The following is a 23,359-nucleotide window of genomic DNA, read 5'->3' on the forward strand; positions in this document are numbered from 1 at the left end:
TTAGCTATTTCCTGTTTTTTTAATGTAACCATTCCAGCTTTCACAAGGGATATAATTATTAAAGCCAGCAAGTCCTGGCACAGCTTTCTCCCTGCCTCAAGACACATTTAATCAACAGCACATTGTTATTCTTGGAAGAGAAACCTCAGCAGAGTCCATTAAAAATAAACTCCTCTTTTAAACTTACCCCAACAATTGTTTTAGAACTTGAGATTTGCTTTGGCTGTTTATATTATTTAACAAAAATATTTCATAAACATTTCCAGGCAAGAGCCCAGTTTGCAGAATGAAATGCCTTCTAGGCCACTGAAATCTAGTTATTTGCTTCTCCAGAAAAACACATAATGCGATTGTACACATCTTGCCTTGTCCCCGATCAGCAAGCACACTGTATCTGGCCTTTGAACCTGGCCAATATCTTTGTAATATTACATAAAGGAAACTCATAGTAATAAAAAAAATCAGTTCATATATGAAATCAGTCTTTTAACCACTGGATAGCAAACCCAACCAGGTGAGATTAAAAGAGGAATATTCCCCTCACAAGAAGATCAGGTCTCTTCTGATCATCTACATAGCAACAAGCTTTCTGTATTCTTCCTTGTATGAAACCATCCTTTTAAGAGCAATGAATGAAAATGGAAAGCCATGTAAAAAGACAACCCCCTTTATTTCTGCATCCGATTTTGTTAAATGTGAACTTGAGGTGGACAAATCTAAACTAAAGTCTCAACCACTGAACCACACATGGATTTTAATTACTCAATCTCAGTTCAACATTGTGCATTGTTTCAACTTTTTGTTTTGTTTCTCTTACTGTGATTTAGGACTCTGGGAGGCTAACATGTTAGAACCAAGAGTTTTAATTATTTTATGATACCTCAAAGTGACAGACTAGCTGTTTTTTCAATAACTATACACCCAGCGTCACCAAATCTAGTATATACAATAGATGTATAATCAATATCTAGTTCTACTGTAGTAAAGACTATATTACAATTAAGGTAATGTAAACTATAAGAAGGGGTAAATGGAAATTGTGCTGTCATCCCTAAATGAGATGTTCACAATTTAAAATAGTTCATTAGCACCAATAAGAGTTTGTACACATACACATTGCTTAGTAGAGCCACTACAATTTTGTAAGGAAAATGAAAACTTAAATTGCCTAAAACAAGAATAAATAATTACTCTAATGTGAACAAAACCAAGATGAAAACAGAGGCGGGTTTTGTGTTTCATAGAGAACAAGCATGTTTTTAATCCTTTTCTTCAGTCACAGTAGGTCCGGCCTATAAACTGGTCATCAAGATAAACGATGATTAGTCTTGCTGAAAGCAGGCAGTCACTTTGCATGAACAGGCTCATTTGTAATGAAGGCATACTTTAAAGTATTTATCCTAGAGGACCACAGGAAAAACCATGAGATTGCACAGCCAGGAAAAACAATTCTATGGGAAGTAGCAGCTGTATAATGTAAAAAACAATTAAGCAGATTAATTACACCCAGGAAAAACTGAAATGAAAGGAAAATGAATTGCACACATTGCTTGTTAAAGAAATGTAAAACAAAATCACAGCTTCTTCTCTTTTGAGAGTTCCCTCCCCATCCCCATATCGTTTCCTCACATTTGTCCATTAAAAAGAAAAGATATTACCTAATTTAACTTATACTGTAACAATACAGAATAAGTCACAATAATATCTTCCGCAGTTAAGGTACAGGCTAAAGATATTAGTCTCAATGCATCAGTAAATCGCTAAAGAGACATCTTTATGTAGAAGTTCACAGCTGTTAGAACTATGATTTTTTAGGATGTGCAAATTTTAAATGCAATCTGAGAAGGTATACCAAAACTATACAAGCTACACAGATTAAAAAAAAAAACTTTGTACACAAACACATAAAAAGTAAATGACCACAACAGACATTCAATGTGACACAGACCAACTGTTTAAAAGATCTCCAGGGATCCTTCAAGGAACAGATGGATCAATGAGCTACTAACACCTAAATGATCGGTTTGATATGCTCTTATGTTTAAACTCTATGGAAATTCACATTTTGAAAGTTACAAAAAAAGTTTCTGTTGCAAGGGCCTCATCTCCTGTATGGTGGACTGATCAGAAAACCCGCGAGACCGCCACGCCAAACGGGTCACAAGGCACGAGACACGGCCACAGCGGCTCTAGGAGGCCACGCCGTCCAGAGCTGGGATCCGAGGTTTCGGCTTCATCTTCTCCTTGAGAGAGCTCAGTCTGGGGCGCGGGGCGGGGACCGGCCGGGCGGGTAACTCGGGGGGCCGGTTCTCCGCGCCCGTCCCCTCCTGGTGCCTGGGGGGCTTCTTGCGAGACGGCACCGAGGGCCTCTGCAGCTGCTGGATCACCGCGGAGAGCTTGCTGTCGAGGGAGGGCCTCCCCGCCCGCACCGCCGGCCTCCTCCAGGAGCCGGCCTCCTCCCGCGGAAGGGCGTGGCTCGCCGCGGGCCCAAGAGCCACAGCCTTGGCCGGAGGCGGGGGCGGGGCACGTCGTTTCTTCGCGGCCGCGGCACCTGGGCTTGGGGTCTCCGAGCCCCGGGCGGGGGACAGCACGCACTTCTGCACCACCATGGGGTGGGAGCCCTCGAAGAGTGAAGCCCAGCGAGGGGCGACGGGGTCTTCCTCTTGCCCGATGAGAAAGCGCCCTCCCGTCTCCTCGATTTTATGGTGGATAAGATCCGTCAAGCTTTCGAGCTTTGTCGGGGAATCAATACCTGTGTAAAGAAATGAACAATAAGAGGACTGTGATCTGCTGTGCTCGCAGTAGGCCAGCAGTAGTTACCCCAGTAATTTCAGCACACCTGCTTTAACAGGTCGTTTATTTTTGTGTAAATAGTTTTGCATGTGGTGAATTAATTAATTGGTTAATTGGTGAAGAGGATGAGTATTGCATTCTCACATGGGTTTAATCTAAAATAGTTCAGAACATAAAGGGATTCACAGTGGTAGTTGCTGCTGGGTTGTCAGCGTTTCTTTCACATGTGTATCTTGAGGAACTTTACTAAAATTTAATCTTTGTTTCCCACTGGTGTTTGTTCATGTGCTCAGGCTTCACAAGTCACCTGTGGAGGGGTAGGCCTGTCAGTTGTTTAATATTCCATGTAGCAGCAGGGCCCACTTTATCACCATCACAACCCACCTCACACGTCACAACGGTGCAAGCTTATGCACAGCCCTCCACACAGCAACACTGTTTATTTCATTTGTGAACACATTGTTATAAATTTTTAATATTCTTCCAAACCCGCCCACACATGCTGCCTTCCGGCTTGCTACCAAAGGAACCCTAGGATGGTTCTAAAGCTCCTCTAGAAGTACCATGTAATAAATATTTGACCACCTGAGCAGCAGAACTCAGAACTGTCACCACCTTTCCCCACAGGCGTCACGGATTAAAGCGGCAGTGACCTCCATATACAGGACATGTCAGGACAGGGCAGGACCCAGGGATACCAGGACAAGGAAAGCAGAGGATCCCAACATCTTATTAAACACAGCGGGACAATTGCAATGAACGTTCGGATTCATCACACAGCTGCGTACTACGTTGCAGAGTTGTTAATACAGTACTGGCGATCAACTCCAGCTCTCAGCTCAATTGCAATGAAAAAAAAAGTGTGGAATGAAGTTGGAGAATACTCGAATGTACTTAAAGCTCAGCAATGTTGTTGTTCTAATGAGCACAAACTGCAGGGGGCTCAGAATCGGAACATTTCAATTAACCTGGCCACATTAATACGTAATTATTACTTTGTCTCGTGTTTGTATAGAACTGAATGTCCCTGACAATTTAACATTAGTTTTTGATTGAAGAACTGCATTTATATTAAAATAGTCCAGATGCACTAATGCGATACTCAATAGCAACTTGTCACAAAACAGCAGCTGCTAAGCTCAATGCAATTGGTCTTAAGGTAGCCCTCTAGTTTAGCACTGAACTGTGTGCTACCCATGGAATGAACTCCAGTTAGTACACTGCTTTCAGTTCATTGTGACTGAGCCAGTGAGACTAACCAATCCGACCCGTTTCTGATACTATAAAGTGGCCAATACTGGAGTTATCATTTAGCGTGACAGCAAGGAATATCCTTGCTTAGAATCATAAAAGTGATTAAGACCTAAAAAAAAAGGAGTAAGACCTAATCCCGTTTGAACATTTCCAAAACAAAAAAGATGCCAATAGAGCTCTACTGACAGTGTCTACAGTCAATATTCATATGATCTTACTGTTCATTACTGCACTATTTATATACCACAGCAATGCAACCTATATGCCACATTTAGCAAATAACTGTCTGGGAAGTTTCCATTACAGTGCTTTCTTTTTCTATTTCATTATTCAAACATGTAGCTTCTTGATGTAAACGACATGCTTTGAGGTCTGTACTGCAACAAATGGTGAATGGATCGATGCGCCCTTAGCATCACTGCAAACTCAGCATCAAAAGTGTTTCTCAGGTACAGATTAGCAGTTTTTATGGACTAAAAATAAACACTCACTTAGATCATGGTAGACCGAGGTGGCCTGTTTTGTAAGGAACAAAGGGGGCCTTCTGGGAGACACGACCTCAATCTTCATGAGATCGCTGCAGCAGTGTTTCCATTGGCCTGAAAAGAAATTTGCAGTATATAATGACATATTATTCTCTGTTAGTTTAGCAAGGCATTGTTTGTCCTTATTACCACCGCTGGGATTCAATGGAAAATAGGTGTGTTAAGCTTCTTTGATGGAGATCACACTGGGATAACTGGAAGCAGCAGAACAAAACATGCTTTTCAGAGACCAGGTGTGCATTTTAGTCCACTGTGAAAACTTCAAGGCACATAGCAATCTGAAATATTGACTATTTTACAAAAAGCCTGCTCAAAAACCTGGAAAATGTTAAAAAAGTAGACAAGAAAACTTTAAGTTGACAACTTTTTGTAACCGATATCATAATCCTGGCCAACATTTTAGGACTATCTAAAAAAATATGAACCGCACATAAAGAGAAATGCCTTTAAATTCTACTGGTTTTCCTCACCATGTGCTTGAATGTTATTTTAAGGAAGCTGGGGTTGTAGAGAATTCACAACTTCTACGCCACGATTCCAAATGCCAGTTAAAATTCCACACTGGCAGCTGTACGGATCCAGTACTCTGATCTTTCTTTAACACTGATGAACTTCCTTTTGAAACCAATGCTCTTCCACACTGTACTTACTCAGATCATAAAAATGCTGCCAAAAACCCTCCATCCATTTTTGGAGCTCCTCTTTGCACTCGGCCACAAAGACATTAGTCACAGCTTCTCCGGCTCTAGGGTTGATAATTGTGAAACTATGGGATCTTTTCTTGGAGTCCTTATCTATTGCTCGTATCCTTGTTTCCTGTGTAACAGAGATCAAAGCATTATGTCACTTACCCCTGCTTTGAAGTCCAAAATTGTGCTTTTAACTCTTTATAATACACGATTTTACACTGTTTTGTCTTGCCCAGATATGCTTATTAGACCAGTCCTCAAGCCTCATTAACCTGGCGGTGAATGTAGTGACGTTAGTCACTTAGCAAGTTAGTGAAGCAGAGCCATCTTTTCCACAGAATACCAAAACACTTTGAATGAAACGCATTTTATATTTATGAAGAACTAAAACTTGACCATTTATGGCTCATCATTAAATCAGACCTAAAAAATAACAAAGGAATGACAAAATATGCCTCAAGTCCTCTAACATTCAGTAGACAGACCTAGATTCAGAGGACGCGCTGATACACCATTCACTCATCAATTGCTCAGCTTTCTCCTCAGAGATATTCTTTGAATGTTTTATTTTTAAGAAGGAAAGCTCACAGCATATATGGAATATGTGGTAGGATGAACAATACACACTGCACCAGTTCAGTGTTACCTTGTTGATAGGAATGACAATGGCAGGATCCAATTTAGCTTCAATTTCCTCTGGGGTGTAGTAGCAGAGCAGCTGGCCTGCTCTAAGAACACAAAACAGTCTGCTGCACCTAGGGACGCCCACGATGTTTTGCTGAGGGAAAACAATTGATCAGTAAATGCTTTTACAAGGTACATGACACAGCGCAAAATACAAACTTATAACTCTATTTAAAGTGCCAATGGTGAATACATTCACAAACAGTTAATACTTCTCTGAACCTTTAAAAGAAGCATGCCTTGAAATTATGTATTGCGCAAGATAACACAACCCAACAAATTGCCAGCGCTGTAATCTCAGAGAGGTTTTGCCATCACTAAAACAACCCCTCCCAAAGGTTTCTAGCCCAAGACGCCTCTTATTGCTGACAGTCAGCAGAGTGCATCACACCCACTGGGAGGGAATGTATTTAAGAGAATTATTCTACAAAGCTGCAGAGGTTGGTTAACAGCTGTTGGCTTATGCTCTAAAGCATGGCACCCTTTATTCTGTTAAACCTCCTTATCTCCAGTTACCACTATCTGCCAGAAGACTGAAAAAGAAATGTCAAGTATCTGAAAAGGTTATTAAAATGGTAAGAGAGGGATGATGATGTACTGTACATGCCAGCACAAAAGACTAAAGGTTTTCAGTTGGTTGTCAACTTCGAAATGCTAAGAAATGACAGACCCACAAAAATTAGGACAGTCAAACAAAATAAAAGGCAGGAATTAAAAAAAGAGGATTCAAATCAAGGTCTTTTCTTCCATTTGTCATCATGTTTCCTGCTCCGTACACCAGTGCCTCTAAGGAGTAAAAACTAGCTGACAGCTGAATTAATCACTTGAGTGTGCTATTTATGGATTACCTGCTGATTCAAGAATCCACTCATCATATCCTGTGTCATGCACTCTGGTTGTGCCACCAACCGGCAGCACACGTTGCCATACAGAGGCAGCCAGAAGGAAGAGTCCTCTGAGGAAGAACAGACAGAAAGACATCCTCACTAAAGGTTCGCAATTCTTAAAGCAAATGTGCACTGAGAGCAGGGAAAACTTACCCTATTAAAACACGGCTTTTAAACCATAAGAAAATGCTTTTTGTATTCAGTACTCACACCAAACATTTCTAAATTGACATTCTCCTATGAAGAAAAACATCTCTCTTCCTTCAGAAGGTCTAAGGCTTTGTTCTAGCTAGTGTTTTAATGCAACAACCATGGGTCTTTTATGTCAGAAAATACTGTACATCACACTAGGTACATGCTGTCCTTTTTGGGGTATATTTCTGAAATTGTATCTGTAACAAAAGCCTCTCTCTTTGATATTGGTAAATCCATTTAACATTATTTGAGGAGAATGCATTACCAAAGCCAGTAAATAATTTAACAGCAGATAATACACCCAAGATTGCAATGTAAGCAATGAAATACTATCGCGGATCTATAACTCACCACGCTCTTAATGTCATGAAGAAATATCTGCCCCTTTGATAAAGATTTGGCAGCACTTCAGCATGCTATTCCATCCTAATTGGGGTTTGTAAGCTTTCCATATCAGATAAACGTGAGCACCAAATTCAGCCATGAAACCAGCTGTGGGCTCAGCTATGCTTTCTGGATGTATGATTTAATAGCTTAAAGGCCAATTAGGACTTTTCAATATTTTCTAGCCACATAATTAACTTTTTTTGGCAAATAATATCACCTTAGGAATGTTGTATAAAGCCAGAGAAGAGAGGGCTTATTTAGGCTCGGAATGACTTACCGTTTGGTGGTACGGTGAGCGTATGGGACTGGAAGCCCTCCTCAGCCTGTGCCAGGCCCAGTGTGGTATGAGCCAGCAGGCTATATTTTGCACCTCTAGGATGAAAAGAAGTATATTGTAACGCATACGGCCGCCATTGCAGGTTGTTCGAGCCGGCTTACCGACGCGGTGACGTCACCGCCCTTCCCTGTGAATAGCTGGTGGGAGATTTCTCTTTAGCTCAATTGGCTGGGTCCCTGTTGAGTGACGCCGGAGGTCCGGGTTCGAGTCCCCAGCGGTGGGGGGCTGACCCGAGGTGGCACTGGCGAGGGCGCATACTCCCGTGAACCCGAGAGCGTTACAATATGTTGCAGCACCCCTAGTGTACAGGTACTAGTGGTACTGTACCAGCAGTACTACTCTACAGGTATTATTGTTTTACAAGACAAATCATCTAATCATCTGTCTTCAGATGTCCCATATTTCTAATAAATAATGACATTGCAACTTGATCTTTTGGAAGAGCTTCCTCTTCATTTAGCAGGAATTAATTAGCAGACTTAGAAATGAAGAGCAACATTCATGACTTTAATATCTAAAGAGTGAAATTCAGAGAGCATTCACTTTTGTATTGAAAAGAGCGAAAGAAGTCTGCATAAAGTTTTCAGGCCAATGCTTCTGATATTTACTTAACTACAATTTTTAGTTTAAAAAAATCCAAAGTTTCTCTCGCAATCTTATTTGTGTTTTAAGTTGCAAAAAAAAACAACGGGGAAACATACAGAGCTTGGAGACTGGATTGAAAGAAAGACTCAGGATCTCCTCCCTCCTGAAGAGGGCAGTGTTTCTTTCCTGTGCTCTTGCTAAGTGAACTCCCCAGCTTCTTGGCTAGTTTTTTAGGAGTGTTGACCAAGGACGTCTCCTCCTCCATGGCACAGCTGTAGACCTCCAACTTCAACTCAAAGTCTGGAGATGCCTCTTTGCTGCAGGAGAATGAAGAATGAGCAGAAAAGTATATTACTCTTGAGTCTATGATACACAATGGGCTCATGGGGGTGTCGCTATTGAAAATGAGAAATGCCTTTTGGGTAACTCTGAATAATGGAAATCAGTCATATAACAAGATATGAAGGGATACACTTCTAACTTCATTTAAAACAAAAATGATTAAACAGTCACAAACTGTACCAGAGATGGACGCCGGCAATGGCAAATCGCTCTAGATACTTACAAAATAGTTAAACCGTCGAAACAGATGTCCGTCACAGATCGATCCACAATGACCATGTCAGTGTCAAAAACCTCTGCTCCCATCTTCATCAGGCAGAACACAGCCACACGGCGTGAGCCTGTAGTAGAAAAGAAGCACTGGGTTTGCACCTTGGCACTGACGTTGCTCTAAAGGTGTAGAGCTGTTTAATTATGGGGGACGGTGGCATGGTGGAGCTGTAGTAGGCACTGCTGTGTCGCAGTGCAGGGGCCCTGGGTTTAATTCCAGACCTTGAGTACTGTCTGCGTGGAGGTTGTTTCAAATCCCAGCTGAGAAACTGCTGAGGTACTTCACCCAGAATTGCTCCAGCCAAACATACAGCTATTTAAATGGGTTTATAAGCATAAGTCACATTGGATAAAAGCCTCCCCCAAATAAATAAATGTAAAATATAAGTTGCAAGTTGAGTCATATGCTTACATGTTCCTGTCATTAAGGTGCCTTGGTTGTTTTTACCTTTTATAGAGTACAACACCGACTACACTTGTCAGAAAGTTCATGTTTACTAGACACCAAAAGTGGCAGGAGTTTATTCAAGTTTACCTCACTATTTTTGCAGCAATTACCCATCTGAATTTTTGTGCATGGACACAAACAAAAACTCACTTCCTCTGTTGTTGAAGTGGTCAGTATCCTTCCACATCAATGGTATCCGAACACCTGAAGAGGAAAAAAGTTTTTTCGCCATTCTTTGAAAATGTGAACTCAGCCAAGTATCCGTTTAAGAGTTTTTACAAGGTTTTTTAAAGACAGCAGATTTAAACTACTGGCCCTGCATTGTGTAACCACATCCAAACAAAACCTGTTTTATTGGACACAGAAACTGCATTAACAGGTTAATGAAATCTCACTCAGGTTAGGTTAGATAGACCAAATATCCAGGATATTACTCCATCATTTACTCCATGCCATAACAAGGAAACTTGCTTCAGCTTGGAAGTTTATAATGTGTGGCTTTTACTTACCAGATATGGCCACTTTACCCTTACATGCTATGCGGTCCTTTGGAACACCATCAGATGATCTGTAGACCAAAAATATAAATTGTAACCTTTCAATTTTTTAACTTGGATCCAATAGCAGTTGATATTCATACCACAGCCATAAGGGGAATTAGGTAACTGACTTCTCAAACTAAAACCAAAAACTAAAAGCAGATATTGTGAAGCATCTTTACTAATAAGGACCATTCAAATAGGACATGCTGGCATTTCTAATGGTTATCACTGGAGGTCAGGTTCTAGGCAAAAGTAGACAAGATACAGGAGAAAGAAGTAGACAAGAAACTCATCCTGCACAGAAGAGGCCAGAGAGCCTCACCTCCTAGCTGCATTTATCAGGATGTGCACCTCCCCCTTCTTCTGAAGCTCTGCCATGTAGGCTTCTATACGAGCGCTGCAGGTGAGCAGATTCTTGGAAGCACTTAAAACCTGGTCTCTCTGTGTGCTGGCGACAAGCAACTTGTAAGCCCCTTCGCGCATCCGGATCTCAAAATCGATTTTCTCTTGGAGGTCGCAGTCCTACGAGGAGAAACAGAAAACTGCGTGGTGAAACACCTTCTCGCGCCAGAGCGCGGCGGCACGCTGCTACACCGACTGCTCCAGGCATTCGGCCTAGAGGCCGCCCCTGACGTTAACCGCTAAAAGACACTCACGAGGTGGGCTGGGAATGAGAAGAGTGGGATGAGCCCCTATGTGGAAATGAATAACGATACATGACTGAAGGCAATTTTGTTTGTTTTTTTAAAAAAACAAAATGAAGAGTGCAGACGAAACACACCTGCGCCAACTTGCTTAAAATACAAATCTGGTGATTCCAAAGAGGAAAAAAAAAAGAAAATATAATTCACTTCCATCAGCAATTTTGCTGGAAAAGGATTCATCCAAATGGTTGGCTCTGAAAAATCAGATCTGCAATGAAGATGAATGTTAACAGACATCCCTAAAACTGTATATGTCTCACATTTAATACAAGACCTGGCTGGGGATAGGAACCTAATTAGGTGATAGAGTATGGCTTTTAAAGACGAAGCTAGGCATGTTCAGTGTTCCTTTAAGTTTACCTGCCTACTTTCAATCTCATGTCATATTCCAAGTTCTCTGCTCACTTCAGATTCCTCCGGCTGTCCCACCAATTACCTTCGTTCACAACCCCTTCTTTACTGACCTACAGTATCTACTTTGAATCCTGAAGTTCTTCATGAGAAGTAGCTTCGGAAAACCATGAGCAATTGAAAAGAGCTGAATATAAAATCATGAGTCTTCTTTCAATTTATTTCACATAAAAAAAACCATACCATTTCCTTTCCATAACAGGAGAAAGCCAATACGCACAAAATTGCCTTTGAATTCTCTCTGATGGTGAAACAGGTGCAACCGTGACAAACTAACACAATAAAACTGAATCCACACAGTGGAAAAACGTATTTGATGACGCTTAAACAGAAAATGAGTTTGTGTGAATTTTCTTTTTACTGCCCCAGACAATTCACAGAATAATTTAAACTGGTCTTTTAAATGTACAGATCAGAATGGATCATGTAACTTTTTTTTCTAAGGAAAACGATTGTTTGCATGTGGGATGCAGGGCAGCAAAAAAAAAAAGATTGTTCTTACATAACTAGTAGTTTACAGGTATAAATCTGACACAAGAAGACAAATTGCAAAACAAAATGATCACAAATTTAATCTCAAGTGTGGACACGTGAGAAATCAATTTTGACTTCCATTTTGATTGCATTTGAATATTTTGTTGTCATTTAAGATTGCATTTAAGTGTGCAATCTTAATGCCAATCCAGTGTTTTTGGCCTGCAGTGTTTTCACGAATTGTTTCAAAACAACCTACTACGGGCATCTGCCTGTTTCAAAAAATAGTCTTTTCAAACAGACAGGTATTGAAGTTTCTTCTCTGTCACATTAGTTGCTACCTTTAGTTTCTTAGAAATCTGTCGAATGTACAACAGGTTCATGTCGTGTATAATCTGAAGAGTGTCATTCAGGCTCGTACATCTTTTCGTGTATTTTGCCTGTAAAGAACATTATAGTTTAAAGCAGTGAAAGAAATATCAATCTGTAAAAATCGCAAAGGCAGAATAAACTATACACAAAATACACGTAATGAATTTATCCGTCTTTTTTTTGTAATTCGCAGTTATCATTTGTTTTACAGGGTATGCAAACATATGCTGGCATTTATGAAAGCATAAATAACGTTACATTTCAGAAATGTCAAAGCAAACTTAAAGCGATTGATTTGATGGACATTGTAGCGTGCATCCATCTCCTACCAAACCCGAATTAACGTGCAACATTCTGCTCTGACACAAAAAGCTTTTGTTCATTTAAAAATCGCACTTAATTTGCATATGAATGGATAGTCCTGGCAGTTCAGGGTTTTGTCATTTTTGACTCAACATCTTGAATCACCTGTAAATGACTAGCAAATAAGGAGATTCAAGGCTCAGGATCTCTCCAAGTGTATATATTCTTTAATTAACGACAGCAATCAACCTTTAGTTGCAAGGCTCATCAAAATGTGTATATTATTTGCAGTTCGCAGAGTGGGAACGTATCAGATTTAAGTAACTCCGTTGAAGTCCTTACCTCCTGCTGTAGAATGACTGTGCTCTCCTTGATTTTCTTTCTTTTGATCTCCATTCCGAGTGAAGAACAGGAGGACACTGTAACCCTCGTCCTTTCGTTTCTCTTGAAATTTTGAATATCCCGCCGCTGATCCATTTTTGCTATTCGCCAGCGGCGCCTTGACGAAAACAGCTTCAGGTCTGAGAGAAACACTACAACCACAGTCCTGGGTCAAAGTTCGGCACCGAGCAAACAACAATAGGACTGAACCATCTATTCAAATTTAAAAATATATAATTTTACAACCGACAAATCATATCTGCCTCATTCTCAAAAACTGCGATTAAAATGGGCAGGTACAAATGGGAAGGTTTGTGTGGAGGGTTTTTGGAAGTTCTGCAGGTTTGCAGTCATAATTGCGAGATTTGTATTCGCCTGCTCCCCCGTCTGCTGAGAAATGGTTTCGTTCCATTGTCCGTGCCTTCTGTCTGTGTTTTCAATCCGCAATGGAAGGAAGCGTGTAAGTGAAAGCATTAAGGTGTATATTTGTCCGTGACAACCTAATCTTCAGGCGCTGTAATGTGAATATATCGGAGCTCTACACGTTTTGATAGTTCGTCGTTTTTTTTTCGCACAAAGCGATCGAAATGCGCAATGGAGACCTTTGTTCATGTATTCGCAATGTAACATCGAAAAGTGATATTATCTGATATTATAGGAAGAATGGTAAATGCATTCTTTATTGGTGCAAAGATAGTGTTCAAATTCGTACGATACCCAGTACATAATTCCTATTTCAAGGTCCCTTCGAAAACCTTAATTATTAGTTTTAAAGAATATGATTAGTTACATATTCATTCACTTGGAAAATTCGAATTGTTTCGCATTTTTATATACAACATATGACACAACTACATCCTCACCCGTTCAGAAATGGGGGGACTATTTGCACAACCCCTATTTCTTTTAACAAGGCGTGTTTTGCATAATTGAGTTTGTAGACCTGTGCTTTTAGTACTTAGAAAACTCCTAGTTTGCCGATTGGTTGGTCTAAATTGTCAAGCTAGTTAAAGCAGGCGATTTACCTGACAAGAATTAAAAGCAATAAAACTTCATTTTTTGTAACATTGCGATCGTACAGGTAAAATGTCGTGGGCGCATACCACGGAATTCTGTTTTTTCATTCTTTTAAAATACAAAGTGTTATTTTAGTTGATTATCCTATTTACATTTTATGCAGAGATCAAAAAGCTACTCAACGTATCCACCTCTTCCACTGACCAGTTGTCATTCAATTAGCCCATCACATTTTAAATACAGGTAGGGATAGATATAGAGAGATAGCTTCATTTTGCTTCCAGTATACAAGGTATCTTAACACTCATTTGCGAATCTTTGTATGTTTGCTTTTCTCTAGTGACTTGTTATGATGTGTAAATTAGACTGCGAATGGTCGCGCTAAACTCTAATTAGGATTGAACTGCCAGAGGGTTTTTTTTCAGTCTGCTTCTCTTAGCATTGACAGCGCTGAATCAGTAGACTGCGGATTATCTGCAGATAAATCTGAAGCGTGCTATAATGTGTGGTGCATGTTAATAATATAAAAAAAATATTATTTTTATTCCTACATCGGCTGTGTTCGTGAGTTCTAGAGTGTAGGGCTTTTCCCCAAATTGTGACTGGACTGTTTTAATTATTTTTTTAAGCGTCATGTAGGGAAAAACCATTCATGCTAGTGTCACTTTTTCATTAATTATTACTACATGTCTGCTTGTGCGCAGGAACTGTAATCTTTTAAGCCCCGATACACTCTAGACAAGATGCTTCTTCAGCAGACTTCAGGGGTTCAAAATCCAGCAGGTTGTGTCTCTTGAAATCGCCATCAGCCGAATGCTGTGGAGGGGAGAGGAACGAGTGAAAATTAACCAAGCTGGATCAATTGAACTCTTCTCCCAGGCTAATAACAGCGGGAAACAAGGAAATCCTACTGGATTCTGGATCCCAAGGTGTCTTTCTCCTGCGATTCTGTGAAATGGACATTGGAGAATTCAGAAAATCTGATTCATGAGGCCTGGTATTCCGAAACAAAAAATATTTTTAGCCCTTTCTACTGCTTAGAAATACAGACAGGAAACCAGGGTATATTTTAGAGTCTGCTAAAGGATTATCTACATTATGTTTTTCATACTGACAAGCATTTTAGTATAGCTTATAGTACAGGGTTTTATGAACCTTTTTATTTATCGTTCCATAGATTGCTCTAGATTGATTATTGTCAGCTCTTGCCAAAGATGGGACATTTCTTCATTTTACTAGGTCTCTCCAGTCCAGGCTGCAGTGTGGAGTAGTGCCTTGGGCTCTGGAGCCGTGACAAGGGGGTTGATGGTTTAAATCCTGTGTGAGACACAGCTGTTATATCCTTGAGCAAGGTAGGTAACTCGTATTGCTCTGGGAAATAAAGTACCTTTCTTTTAAATGGTATTCTCTGGGCCACCATTCTAAATAAGAATGTGCTCTCAAGTGATAGTTCCAGCATTGCCTAGTTAAGTAAGGCTTGGCCTGGTCAGTTTAGGATGGTAGATCTCTTGGGTTAGTGGTGTTGCTGGACCAGTAGGTGACACTCCTTTCTCTGGACTAGAATGTCCAAACCAGTGAACAATTGGATGCACTTCACTGTGATGAACAATAGATCACAATGAACTGTATATGTAAAGCATCTTGGGGTGAACAGTGCTGTTTAATGCAGCCATATTACCCGGAAACTCACAACTGACAACCCAGTGAAGCTCAGCAGATGTGAGCCTGGTCAGCACCTGGATGAGACCTCTTGGGAAAAACTAAGGTTGCTGCTGGAAGAGGCATTAGTGGGGCCAGCAGGGGGCGTTTCTCAAAAACAGAAGGGGTGAAACCCTGGCGTCCTGGCCAAATTTCCCATTGGCCTTTGCCAGTCATGGCCTCCTAATAAACCCCATCTATGAATTGGCTTCGTCACTTTGTTCTCCTCCCTATTAATAGCTGGTGTGTGGTGAGCGTACTGGTGCACTATGGCTGCCATCGCATCATCCAGGTGGGCATTGGTGGTGGTGGATGGGAGTCCCCATTACCTGTAAAGCACTTTGAGTGGAGTGTCCAGAAAAGTGCTATATAAGTGTAAGGAATTATTCATAAATGCGAGTGATTACTATTCTGAAAATGTCACTATGTTTTGTGTGCATGTCTGGGGAGGGGGGGTTATACAGTGATTTAAAATTGTTTTTCACTTCAGGTTTCAATGAAATGCAGCAAAAGCTCCACGAGCGAAACTCTCCCCTGTGCGAGGAGACGGCAGAGGCCTGCGTCGCTGGTCGGCGGCTACCCTTCCGCTGCCCGAGATGCGGGGAGCAGGAAAGGTTCCGAAGTCTGTCTTCCCTGAGGGCGCACCTGGAGTACAGCCACACCTACCAGGACGCGCACGGCTTCCGCCCAGCGGCGGCCTGCACGCCCAAAGTCTTCCTGCTCGAGAAGAAGTTGGGAATCGTCCGCTGCACGGCCCCGTCAGTGCGGTCCGGGGGTCAGACGGAGGAAGTGGGGAAAAGGAACGTCGCCTTTCGGGACAGGCCTGAGAAGCCGGAACCACCCCCTGCCCCCTGCAGGTCAGGAGGGGATGGCAGCAGGGCCGCTGGGACGAGCCACGAGAGTCGAGGGCTGGGAGCGGCGGACTGCACCACAGAGAGGTGTCTGCGGAGGGTGACCAGCGAGCTGGCGCAGACCGACTCGGAGCTGGTGCGTGCCCGGGCCCGGTCCAGGCACCTGGCGCGGGAGAGGCAGCGGGTGTACGAGCGCGAGAGGGCGCTGAGCCGCCAGGTGGACACGGCCGTCGGCGTGATCGCTGCTCTGCGCCGGCAGCTGGCGGAGTCCGAGCAGGAGCTGGAGAGGAAGGAGCAGTGAGTTCGCCGTTGGAAGTTGTTTAGAAACAGTGCCGCACAAAGAGCTCATGTTAGCAATCCGTTGACTTTGTATTGCAGAGCGGCTGGGAATCCCTTTTTTAACACAGCACTGTTGAGAAATGAAGTAACCACAGAAATAAATCCACCGTGTGACTTTGAGCAGCACGCTGTGTTTTCTTTTAGAAAGATGAGGAAGAGTCCTTTGCATACAGTCTCATGAGGGGACTAGATTCTCCATGGACCTTCAGAATGTTGAATATTACTGGATTGTTTGAGTCTGTGGCAACTTCACACGTCGCAAAAAGTATCATTTTCCCACAGAAAATCTGGGAGTGAAAAATGACAGCTTTAGAACAAATGCCATGTCTTAATGGGTAGGCTTACTCTTTTATGTCTGCCTCATATAATACTGGCAGATGAACCTAAGATTCCTTAAAAATGACAAATGGAAACCAACCCAGAGAGCTTTTCTAAGAAATGAGTCAAGAGGTACTAAGCTTTTCATTTTCTGCATCTTCATATGGTTTTGTTTTTTTTTTCCAGGGAAGTGATCAGTATACATAACTTTCTGGAAGCGGCTGTTCAGCATGAAGTCTGTGGGAAAGTCCGGCTTCAGCACTTCATAGAGAATCTCTTACATCGGATAGCTCTGGCGGAAAAGCTATTGGAATATTATCGGAGTGCTTCCAGTCAGCCCAAATGCAGAACGTGTACTGTAAGTTATCAGATGAATACGGCCTGCCAAGTTCTTTGTTGCACTGAGATGATCAAAACTTTCTAATCTATACATGCACTGCAGTTAGTATTTATTGGTATCTGACTTCTAATAACAGTGTTTAAGATTCTTATTCATCTGGAAGATTTCTCCTTATACTTCTCTTTGTACATGATGTATCTATTACACAACAAAGTTCGTATTGCTTATAATGGGGTTTTTCCACACCTGTCACATAATTGTTTTATTTAATGGGATGTCATGGAGCTTGTTTTTTGTATTGTCTTTGGTTGCACTGTATTGTATATGGTATTTGTTATTTGAAAAAATGCTCTGAGAAGATTCTGATGCTCCCGATTTTCTAACAGGGCTTCAAATGTGGATTGTACTGCAGTGGTCTAATGGCTTTTCCATTTTTAAACGGTTTCTGGTTGAATTCAAAGGAGAAGAGGGAGGCTGTATGTTGAAAATTAGGATTACCTGTTTTGAAATCTTCTTTTTCAGAATAGAAGCAGAGCAGAAGAAAGTTACAAGTAGACAATTAAAGGAAACTGTCTGACAGGTGTACCTGATATTTAGATTACGTGAATGTTTCCCATTGTTTTTATTTTGGTGTTTTCTAGACAACCAAGACGTCTGAAAATGGACCCCACAGAACAACCAAAGCCAGGTGTGGTGAGAGAACATTTCAAACACCATTGCACTATTAAAATGTAGGGCATCATTTCTTACCTTAATGCTTGTGTGAATGTATTGTCTGTGTGTATTATAAGTGGTTTTCTGTGCTTCCTGAAAGATGATGTTCCTAAAATGTGGTGTTATTCTACTATGTGACATGCGTTTTCCCTTGACTATGGAGTCCTGCTGCCTTCCCTTGCATTAAAGCCTTGAAGAATCCCTTAAAGCATCGCTTCCAGGACCATTTGCTTCTTTTTGCCTCAAGAGCTCCAGCTTTTCTCTGCAGTGTCGAAATGTTCATGCTTGGGCTCCGGGTCTGTGATTGCAGGTCACCTAGTGGTCCACCAACAGCAGCTGTTCCAGAAAGGAGAGGGCCTTCGTTCCAGAAGGGCAGGTCCTTCCCAAAACCCTCTAAGGAGAAGCTTGGCTCCGGGCAGAGCTGCTCACATTCCGGTCTCTATAAACCTGATTATGCAGGCGAAATGTGGAATCGGCAGAGAAGGTTATTGGAGGCTGAACCTTAAGCATCCTCATGCAGGTCACATTAAATGTAAATAGTACTCTTGCCCTGAATGTCTTGAGTCTTTATAGCAGTTGATTTGTAATGCAAACCATTCCACTGTCATGGAGAATAAACTATAGATTTTTTGCCACTTGAGGAAAGTTAAGTTAGCATTCAGAGCCTGACATTCTGAGTTGTGCACTCCACTGCTGGCTGTTTTTCAACTGCCCACTCTCTTCTCTGCCAAGCGTGGTGCCTTTGTGTTTTTCTTCTCTCTTTCACGTGCGCAGGCACTGTGCATTAACGAGGGGAAAACATGTATTTATTTTAAATTGGGCACAAACACGCTTCCAAGTGTGCCTGTGAGGTCGCAGAGGGAAGAACTACTCGACTGACCCTCATTCTCGGGCTCTGGGGAAAGACGTTGGCTGTGTTTTTAAACCTTCTTAAACTCATGTTTTAATTATAAAATTATCCACAAACGGTGGGATAAGAATCGCTGTCAGTTACAGGAGTAGTTGCCTAGTGCCATAGTTTGCCTTGTATAACAGTGTAGTTTACAGAGTGCATACATAATGCATTAAGTTGTAACAACTTATTTTTGCAGTTGTGATTGTACAGTATGTGACAAATTTAGTTGAAGTCCAGTTAAATATTACAAATTGTAAATCATTTGGTGGGAATACCAAAGCTAGAGACAATAGCAGTTCCTTATTTCCTTGTTGTGCAGCATCTGTCTTTTGTTTTATAGCTAAATTGATCTAATAGTAGAGCCAAATACAGGCATGCCCTTCACTTCATTTCACTCACTGTATTTTTGTTGGAAAGCTACTGCCTGCAACCTGCACTGTGTTGAATGAAGGATTTGAGATTTTGAGCAATAATCCATGAAAGTTGATTTTTATTTTTCCTAATGTAGATGCATTTCTAACCCCATCTTGAAATCTCAGTCATGGTTCAGTCCTCACTCCTGCTGCACCAGCGCACTGTCAGGAAATCTACACACTGAACAATACTGTTTAGCACTTAGCAGTAGTGTGTGCTGTGAAAAGTGTGTTTCGAATCAATGAACATAATAGTGCAATCATGTAAAAAAAATATTAATGAGTGGTGTAATGCAGTAATAATATTATGTCTATTCTTATCAGAAAACTACAGATTAGTTGTAAATGTTGTGGTGTCATAAACCTGTCTGTGATGCACAGGACAGAAGTTGCATTTTATTTCATTTTAAAGTAAGAAATAAAATAGTGGATATGTGAGATTCTGGTCCATTAAATCCTGTTGACCTTTTATAATTGTCTTTTAAAGAAGTGTTTCTGGTGCAAGGGGCATGAGATGCTGGTATATTATAGGTGTATGAGCTCTGCCTTGAGATCATTTAGTCTGTTAGGTTATGCTTAACTTGCGCACAATCCGTTCACGTATTTCTCATGTCTAAGCCATTTTTGGACTAAAATAAAGCTGTGGGTTTGAAATGAAACAGCAACATTTGCTTATCACACAGCTGGAGGAATCTTCGTGACTTATGTTTGTCTTAAATTTGTAGGCATTTGCATTATTGGGCTACAAAATGTGTTTGTTTAAATATTTGGTATTTAAAATGTAGTTTCAGCTAGGTCTTGCCAGACTACTCAGATGTGTGTGCCTTCCTTTGCTAGAGTTTGTAAAGCACTGTGCTAATTGAAATACTGTGAATGTCCTCACTTAGGAAATAACCTGTGCTGCTCTGTTACACTTATTCTAAAAATAAAATCCAAGACCATATGAAACCGAGTGACTTTCGTGTATCTTGTCAATTTTTTCAAAGAGATCTATTACATGCCTCCTATGCCATTATGCCACTATTGTTTTAAGATGTACTAACATGGAAACAGTTAGTGTACAGTATTCTGTAGTGATATTTAACTTTTTTTTTGTGCATTGCAGTTTAAGTGAGGGGAATGAAAAGTGCACACTCCCTTTATATTTACATTGAGCACCTAAAAACAAAAGACCAGGTTGTAGTTTGTGGAAAAACAGGCAAAAGAGCATTTGGGCATTGTTGGCACAGGACAGAATAGATTGTCAGTATCCACTTACTTGTCTTATAAGCTTTTCATGACATCTGCAACTTACTATTCAGCAAATATCGCATTCTGAAATCTGTCCATCAACAATGGATGTGACAAGGATATCTTTATTTGACCCTCACTTCAGTAAGAACTGTATTTTCAGAGCAGTCACGCTCATTGAAGTTGTAAACTGGTAGATTGACAGAATGCACAAAAGGCTACAAATGAGAGATGAGGATTTTTCATGTGGTTATTTTGACAGCTAGTAACTTATCCAAATCCCCCAGCTGTTGCTTGAAAGACTCTAGGATGTTGGTTTCAGCAGTAGGGTTGGTAGTTCATTGCAGAATCCCACCACACTTTGTGAGGATAAATGCAATTTTTTCTCTGTTGTGCGTGTGGAAGCTAAAGAAAAAAACATCTATCCTCTTTGTTTCTCTCTTGATCCTTATTATTTAAATGTAGGGGAGTGGGAATGTTGTAATGTTGTAATCAGCATCTATACCTGTCCACATCCTGCATTTACTGTGTGAATGTCAGATTCTTAAGGCACCGAAGGTATAGACCACATCTAAACAATTCATTTTCTGATGAAATAGACAGCTGCCAAAAGACCAATTCTTCAGCTGGTTGGTCTTTGGCACTTTGAAATGTGTAGGATCATTGGCAGGAAAGCGTAGGTAAAACATTTGGTAATATTAATAGCTGGGCCATAATCTTAATTTCTGGGACTGATGAAATTGGTGGAGTACCTCAAGAATCTGTATTACTACCTTAGGAACATATTATTTATGTCACTTATCTACATTCTGGAATAATTAGTAAACTAGTTGGGCTTAGCCTGCTGTAGTCAGCAGCAACAAAAATTCAGAAAGACTACAAACACCTGGCAAGTAACATTGCATGTAGAAAATTGTATGAAAAATATTTAGTGTTCTTGTTGACTTATTACTTATTTCTTCCAGACAATGTGTGGAAGCATGAAAAATGGCAGATAATGGTAGGATACTGTATATAATTTGAAAAGTAGAGTTAACAGTGAGGGATCCTAATTCAATTGTCTAGTAAGACCACATGTAAAATGTTATGTATGATTTTGGTCACAGTGTTATAGAAAAGCTATTGCTGGAACCAGTCCAGGGAAAAGGAATAAGATACCAGGGATTAAGAGAATGTCCTATATTCACAGACTAAGAGAATCACATTCTGTTATTCAGTAGGCAAAAGTCAACCCAGTGGATTTCTGCAGCATCAGGAAATGGGAATTAAAGAGTACACTAGTGGAAACTACATGCATTTAAAACTGAGAAAAGAGGGTCTTCCTTATGCAAAGCATTATGGGAGTATGGGCCAAGCTAATTGGATGTGTTTTTGCCAGTTTCTTCAAAATCCAGCTGTATAAGGTCCTTGGATCAATTAGCTACTAACTACCAAATGTTCTGGGATGGGATGAGCGGTCTCCTCTCATTCGTAAGATATGTTAAGATAAAATACGAGGTTATACTCACCAACTGTGACTGGGATTTCCTGAGCATTGCCGGGTCAAAATCACTGGGATAATGGGTGGATTTAATCAGACAAGGGTCTCTCTTGGTTTCCACCAAAATAGCAAACCATGATACTTCCCCTCATGAAGACTCGAAGTACCTGATTGACCTGCCTCTCCCCTCTAGCCAGTGCTGCGTTGCTGCACAGCCTGCGGTTGTGAAGGATCCTGTCCATACTTCCTCGTTCAACCCTCCCTGGGTATATAATAATGAAAACTATTATCAATTTCTTTGAAAAACAATACAGTATATGTACCAGAAATGTACATGTTTATTTTGAGAAACATGCCTCACACGTAGACCTAAAACCGAATGTACCCCTCTAATAGGTTTTACAGCAATTGCAAGTGTGCTTCACAGAACATGAAATGAGCTGCAGTTATAGCTGAAATAATCTGACATGATGGTTTCTTCCTCCTTGCATCTACTTGAGCGGAATCCTTCCATTCCACTCTCGGATTTTGCGTCACTAAACGCTTGCTCTTCTTTGCTTTTGCGTCAGCCTTTGTTGATTATTCTCGTACATCCTGTCTGAAGTGGCTGGAGTACACTATTTTTGTGTTTCATGCACATGCAGTGGGGTTTAGAAACATTATCAGCTTTCCTGAATGAAGCATCCAGTACACTTAATTAAAAACTCCTATAATATGAGTGAAATGCCCCTTCAAATTCCTCAGACAGCTGTTTTAAAATTCTGACTGTACAGCCTTTACAATATCCTCTCCATGCTCCTTTAGGAGACTATTACCAGAGTAAATGCTTTGCTTTGTCTTTAATACAAGTTAAGTATAATAAAATCTGTTTGAGCTCATTGGTCTCACTAAAACGTGGAATGATAGAACAAAATTATTAGGTAAGGAATCAGGTAAAAAACCTTTTGCATGTTAACGTTTGACCTTATGTTTAATACAATAATGTGCAAGTAAAGCGTTCTAACATTCTGACAGTAATAATACAACATTTGTAATAAGGTGATCATTTCAGATCTGCATGTCTGTGTCTGTGTGTGCCTTTCAATGGACTGGCTTCCAGTCCAGGGTGTATCCCACCTTGCAGCTGTTGCTTGCCAGGTTAGTTTCTGGTTCCCCCGCAACACAGTACAGGATCAAAGATGGATGAATTGCTCTAGATCAGATACTCTCAATATGATTTACTTGATAAAGCTACCCAAGGCTTATGGTTAAAGCTGATGCTCTGGCGTCTTTCAAGAAACAGCTGGATGAGTTCCTGGGATCAATTAGCTGACTGACTCCAACCCATCTAAGTAAGACAAGAACGTGGTTAGTTTTTCGACATCCATAAAACATCCTGTCCACAGTTTCCTAGCCTGAATTCAATTTGACCACACATTCTAAGAGAAGGATTTTTTCAATTAAATTAGTTTGTGGCCCCAG

The 23,359-nt window shown here is 40.8% G+C and overlaps 2 protein-coding genes across 5 annotated transcripts; one reads left to right on the top strand and one right to left on the bottom strand.

The window, feature by feature from the left end:
- Positions 1-651: 651 nt before the first annotated feature.
- rtkn2 (rhotekin 2) lies at positions 652-12,778 on the bottom strand. Its single transcript, XM_015347047.2, has 12 exons — positions 12,565-12,778; positions 10,281-10,480; positions 9,926-9,984; positions 9,567-9,620; positions 8,922-9,039; positions 8,473-8,673; positions 7,712-7,806; positions 6,814-6,920; positions 5,928-6,059; positions 5,243-5,408; positions 4,539-4,646; positions 652-2,752 (listed from the first exon to the last, which is right to left on the bottom strand). The coding sequence occupies exons 1-12, from the start codon at positions 12,697-12,699 to the stop codon at positions 2,190-2,192; spliced, it is 1,938 nt and encodes a 645-aa protein (XP_015202533.2). The 5' UTR covers positions 12,700-12,778; the 3' UTR covers positions 652-2,189.
- Positions 12,779-12,970: 192 nt separating this feature from the next.
- Positions 12,971-20,140, top strand: znf365 (zinc finger protein 365). 4 transcript variants are annotated; one of them, XM_015347051.2, is made up of 6 exons: positions 12,971-13,063; positions 14,860-14,972; positions 15,809-16,466; positions 17,013-17,184; positions 17,808-17,897; positions 18,191-18,277. In XM_015347051.2, exons 3-5 carry the CDS (start codon positions 15,820-15,822, stop codon positions 17,892-17,894), a joined length of 906 nt encoding a protein of 301 aa, XP_015202537.1. In that variant the 5' UTR covers positions 12,971-13,063; positions 14,860-14,972; positions 15,809-15,819; the 3' UTR covers positions 17,895-17,897; positions 18,191-18,277. The 4 variants fall into 4 exon arrangements, with proteins under 4 accessions (XP_015202537.1, XP_015202534.2, XP_015202536.2 ...); XM_015347048.2 differs by having other exon boundaries at positions 12,973-13,063; positions 17,808-17,854; positions 18,191-20,140; XM_015347050.2 differs by lacking the exon at positions 12,971-13,063 and adding an exon at positions 13,666-13,684 and having other exon boundaries at positions 17,808-17,854; positions 18,191-20,140.
- Positions 20,141-23,359: the final 3,219 nt, after the last annotated feature.

This window comes from Lepisosteus oculatus, chromosome 4 (genome assembly GCF_040954835.1).
Source record: "Lepisosteus oculatus isolate fLepOcu1 chromosome 4, fLepOcu1.hap2, whole genome shotgun sequence".
Classification (NCBI taxonomy): domain Eukaryota; kingdom Metazoa; phylum Chordata; class Actinopteri; order Semionotiformes; family Lepisosteidae; genus Lepisosteus; species Lepisosteus oculatus.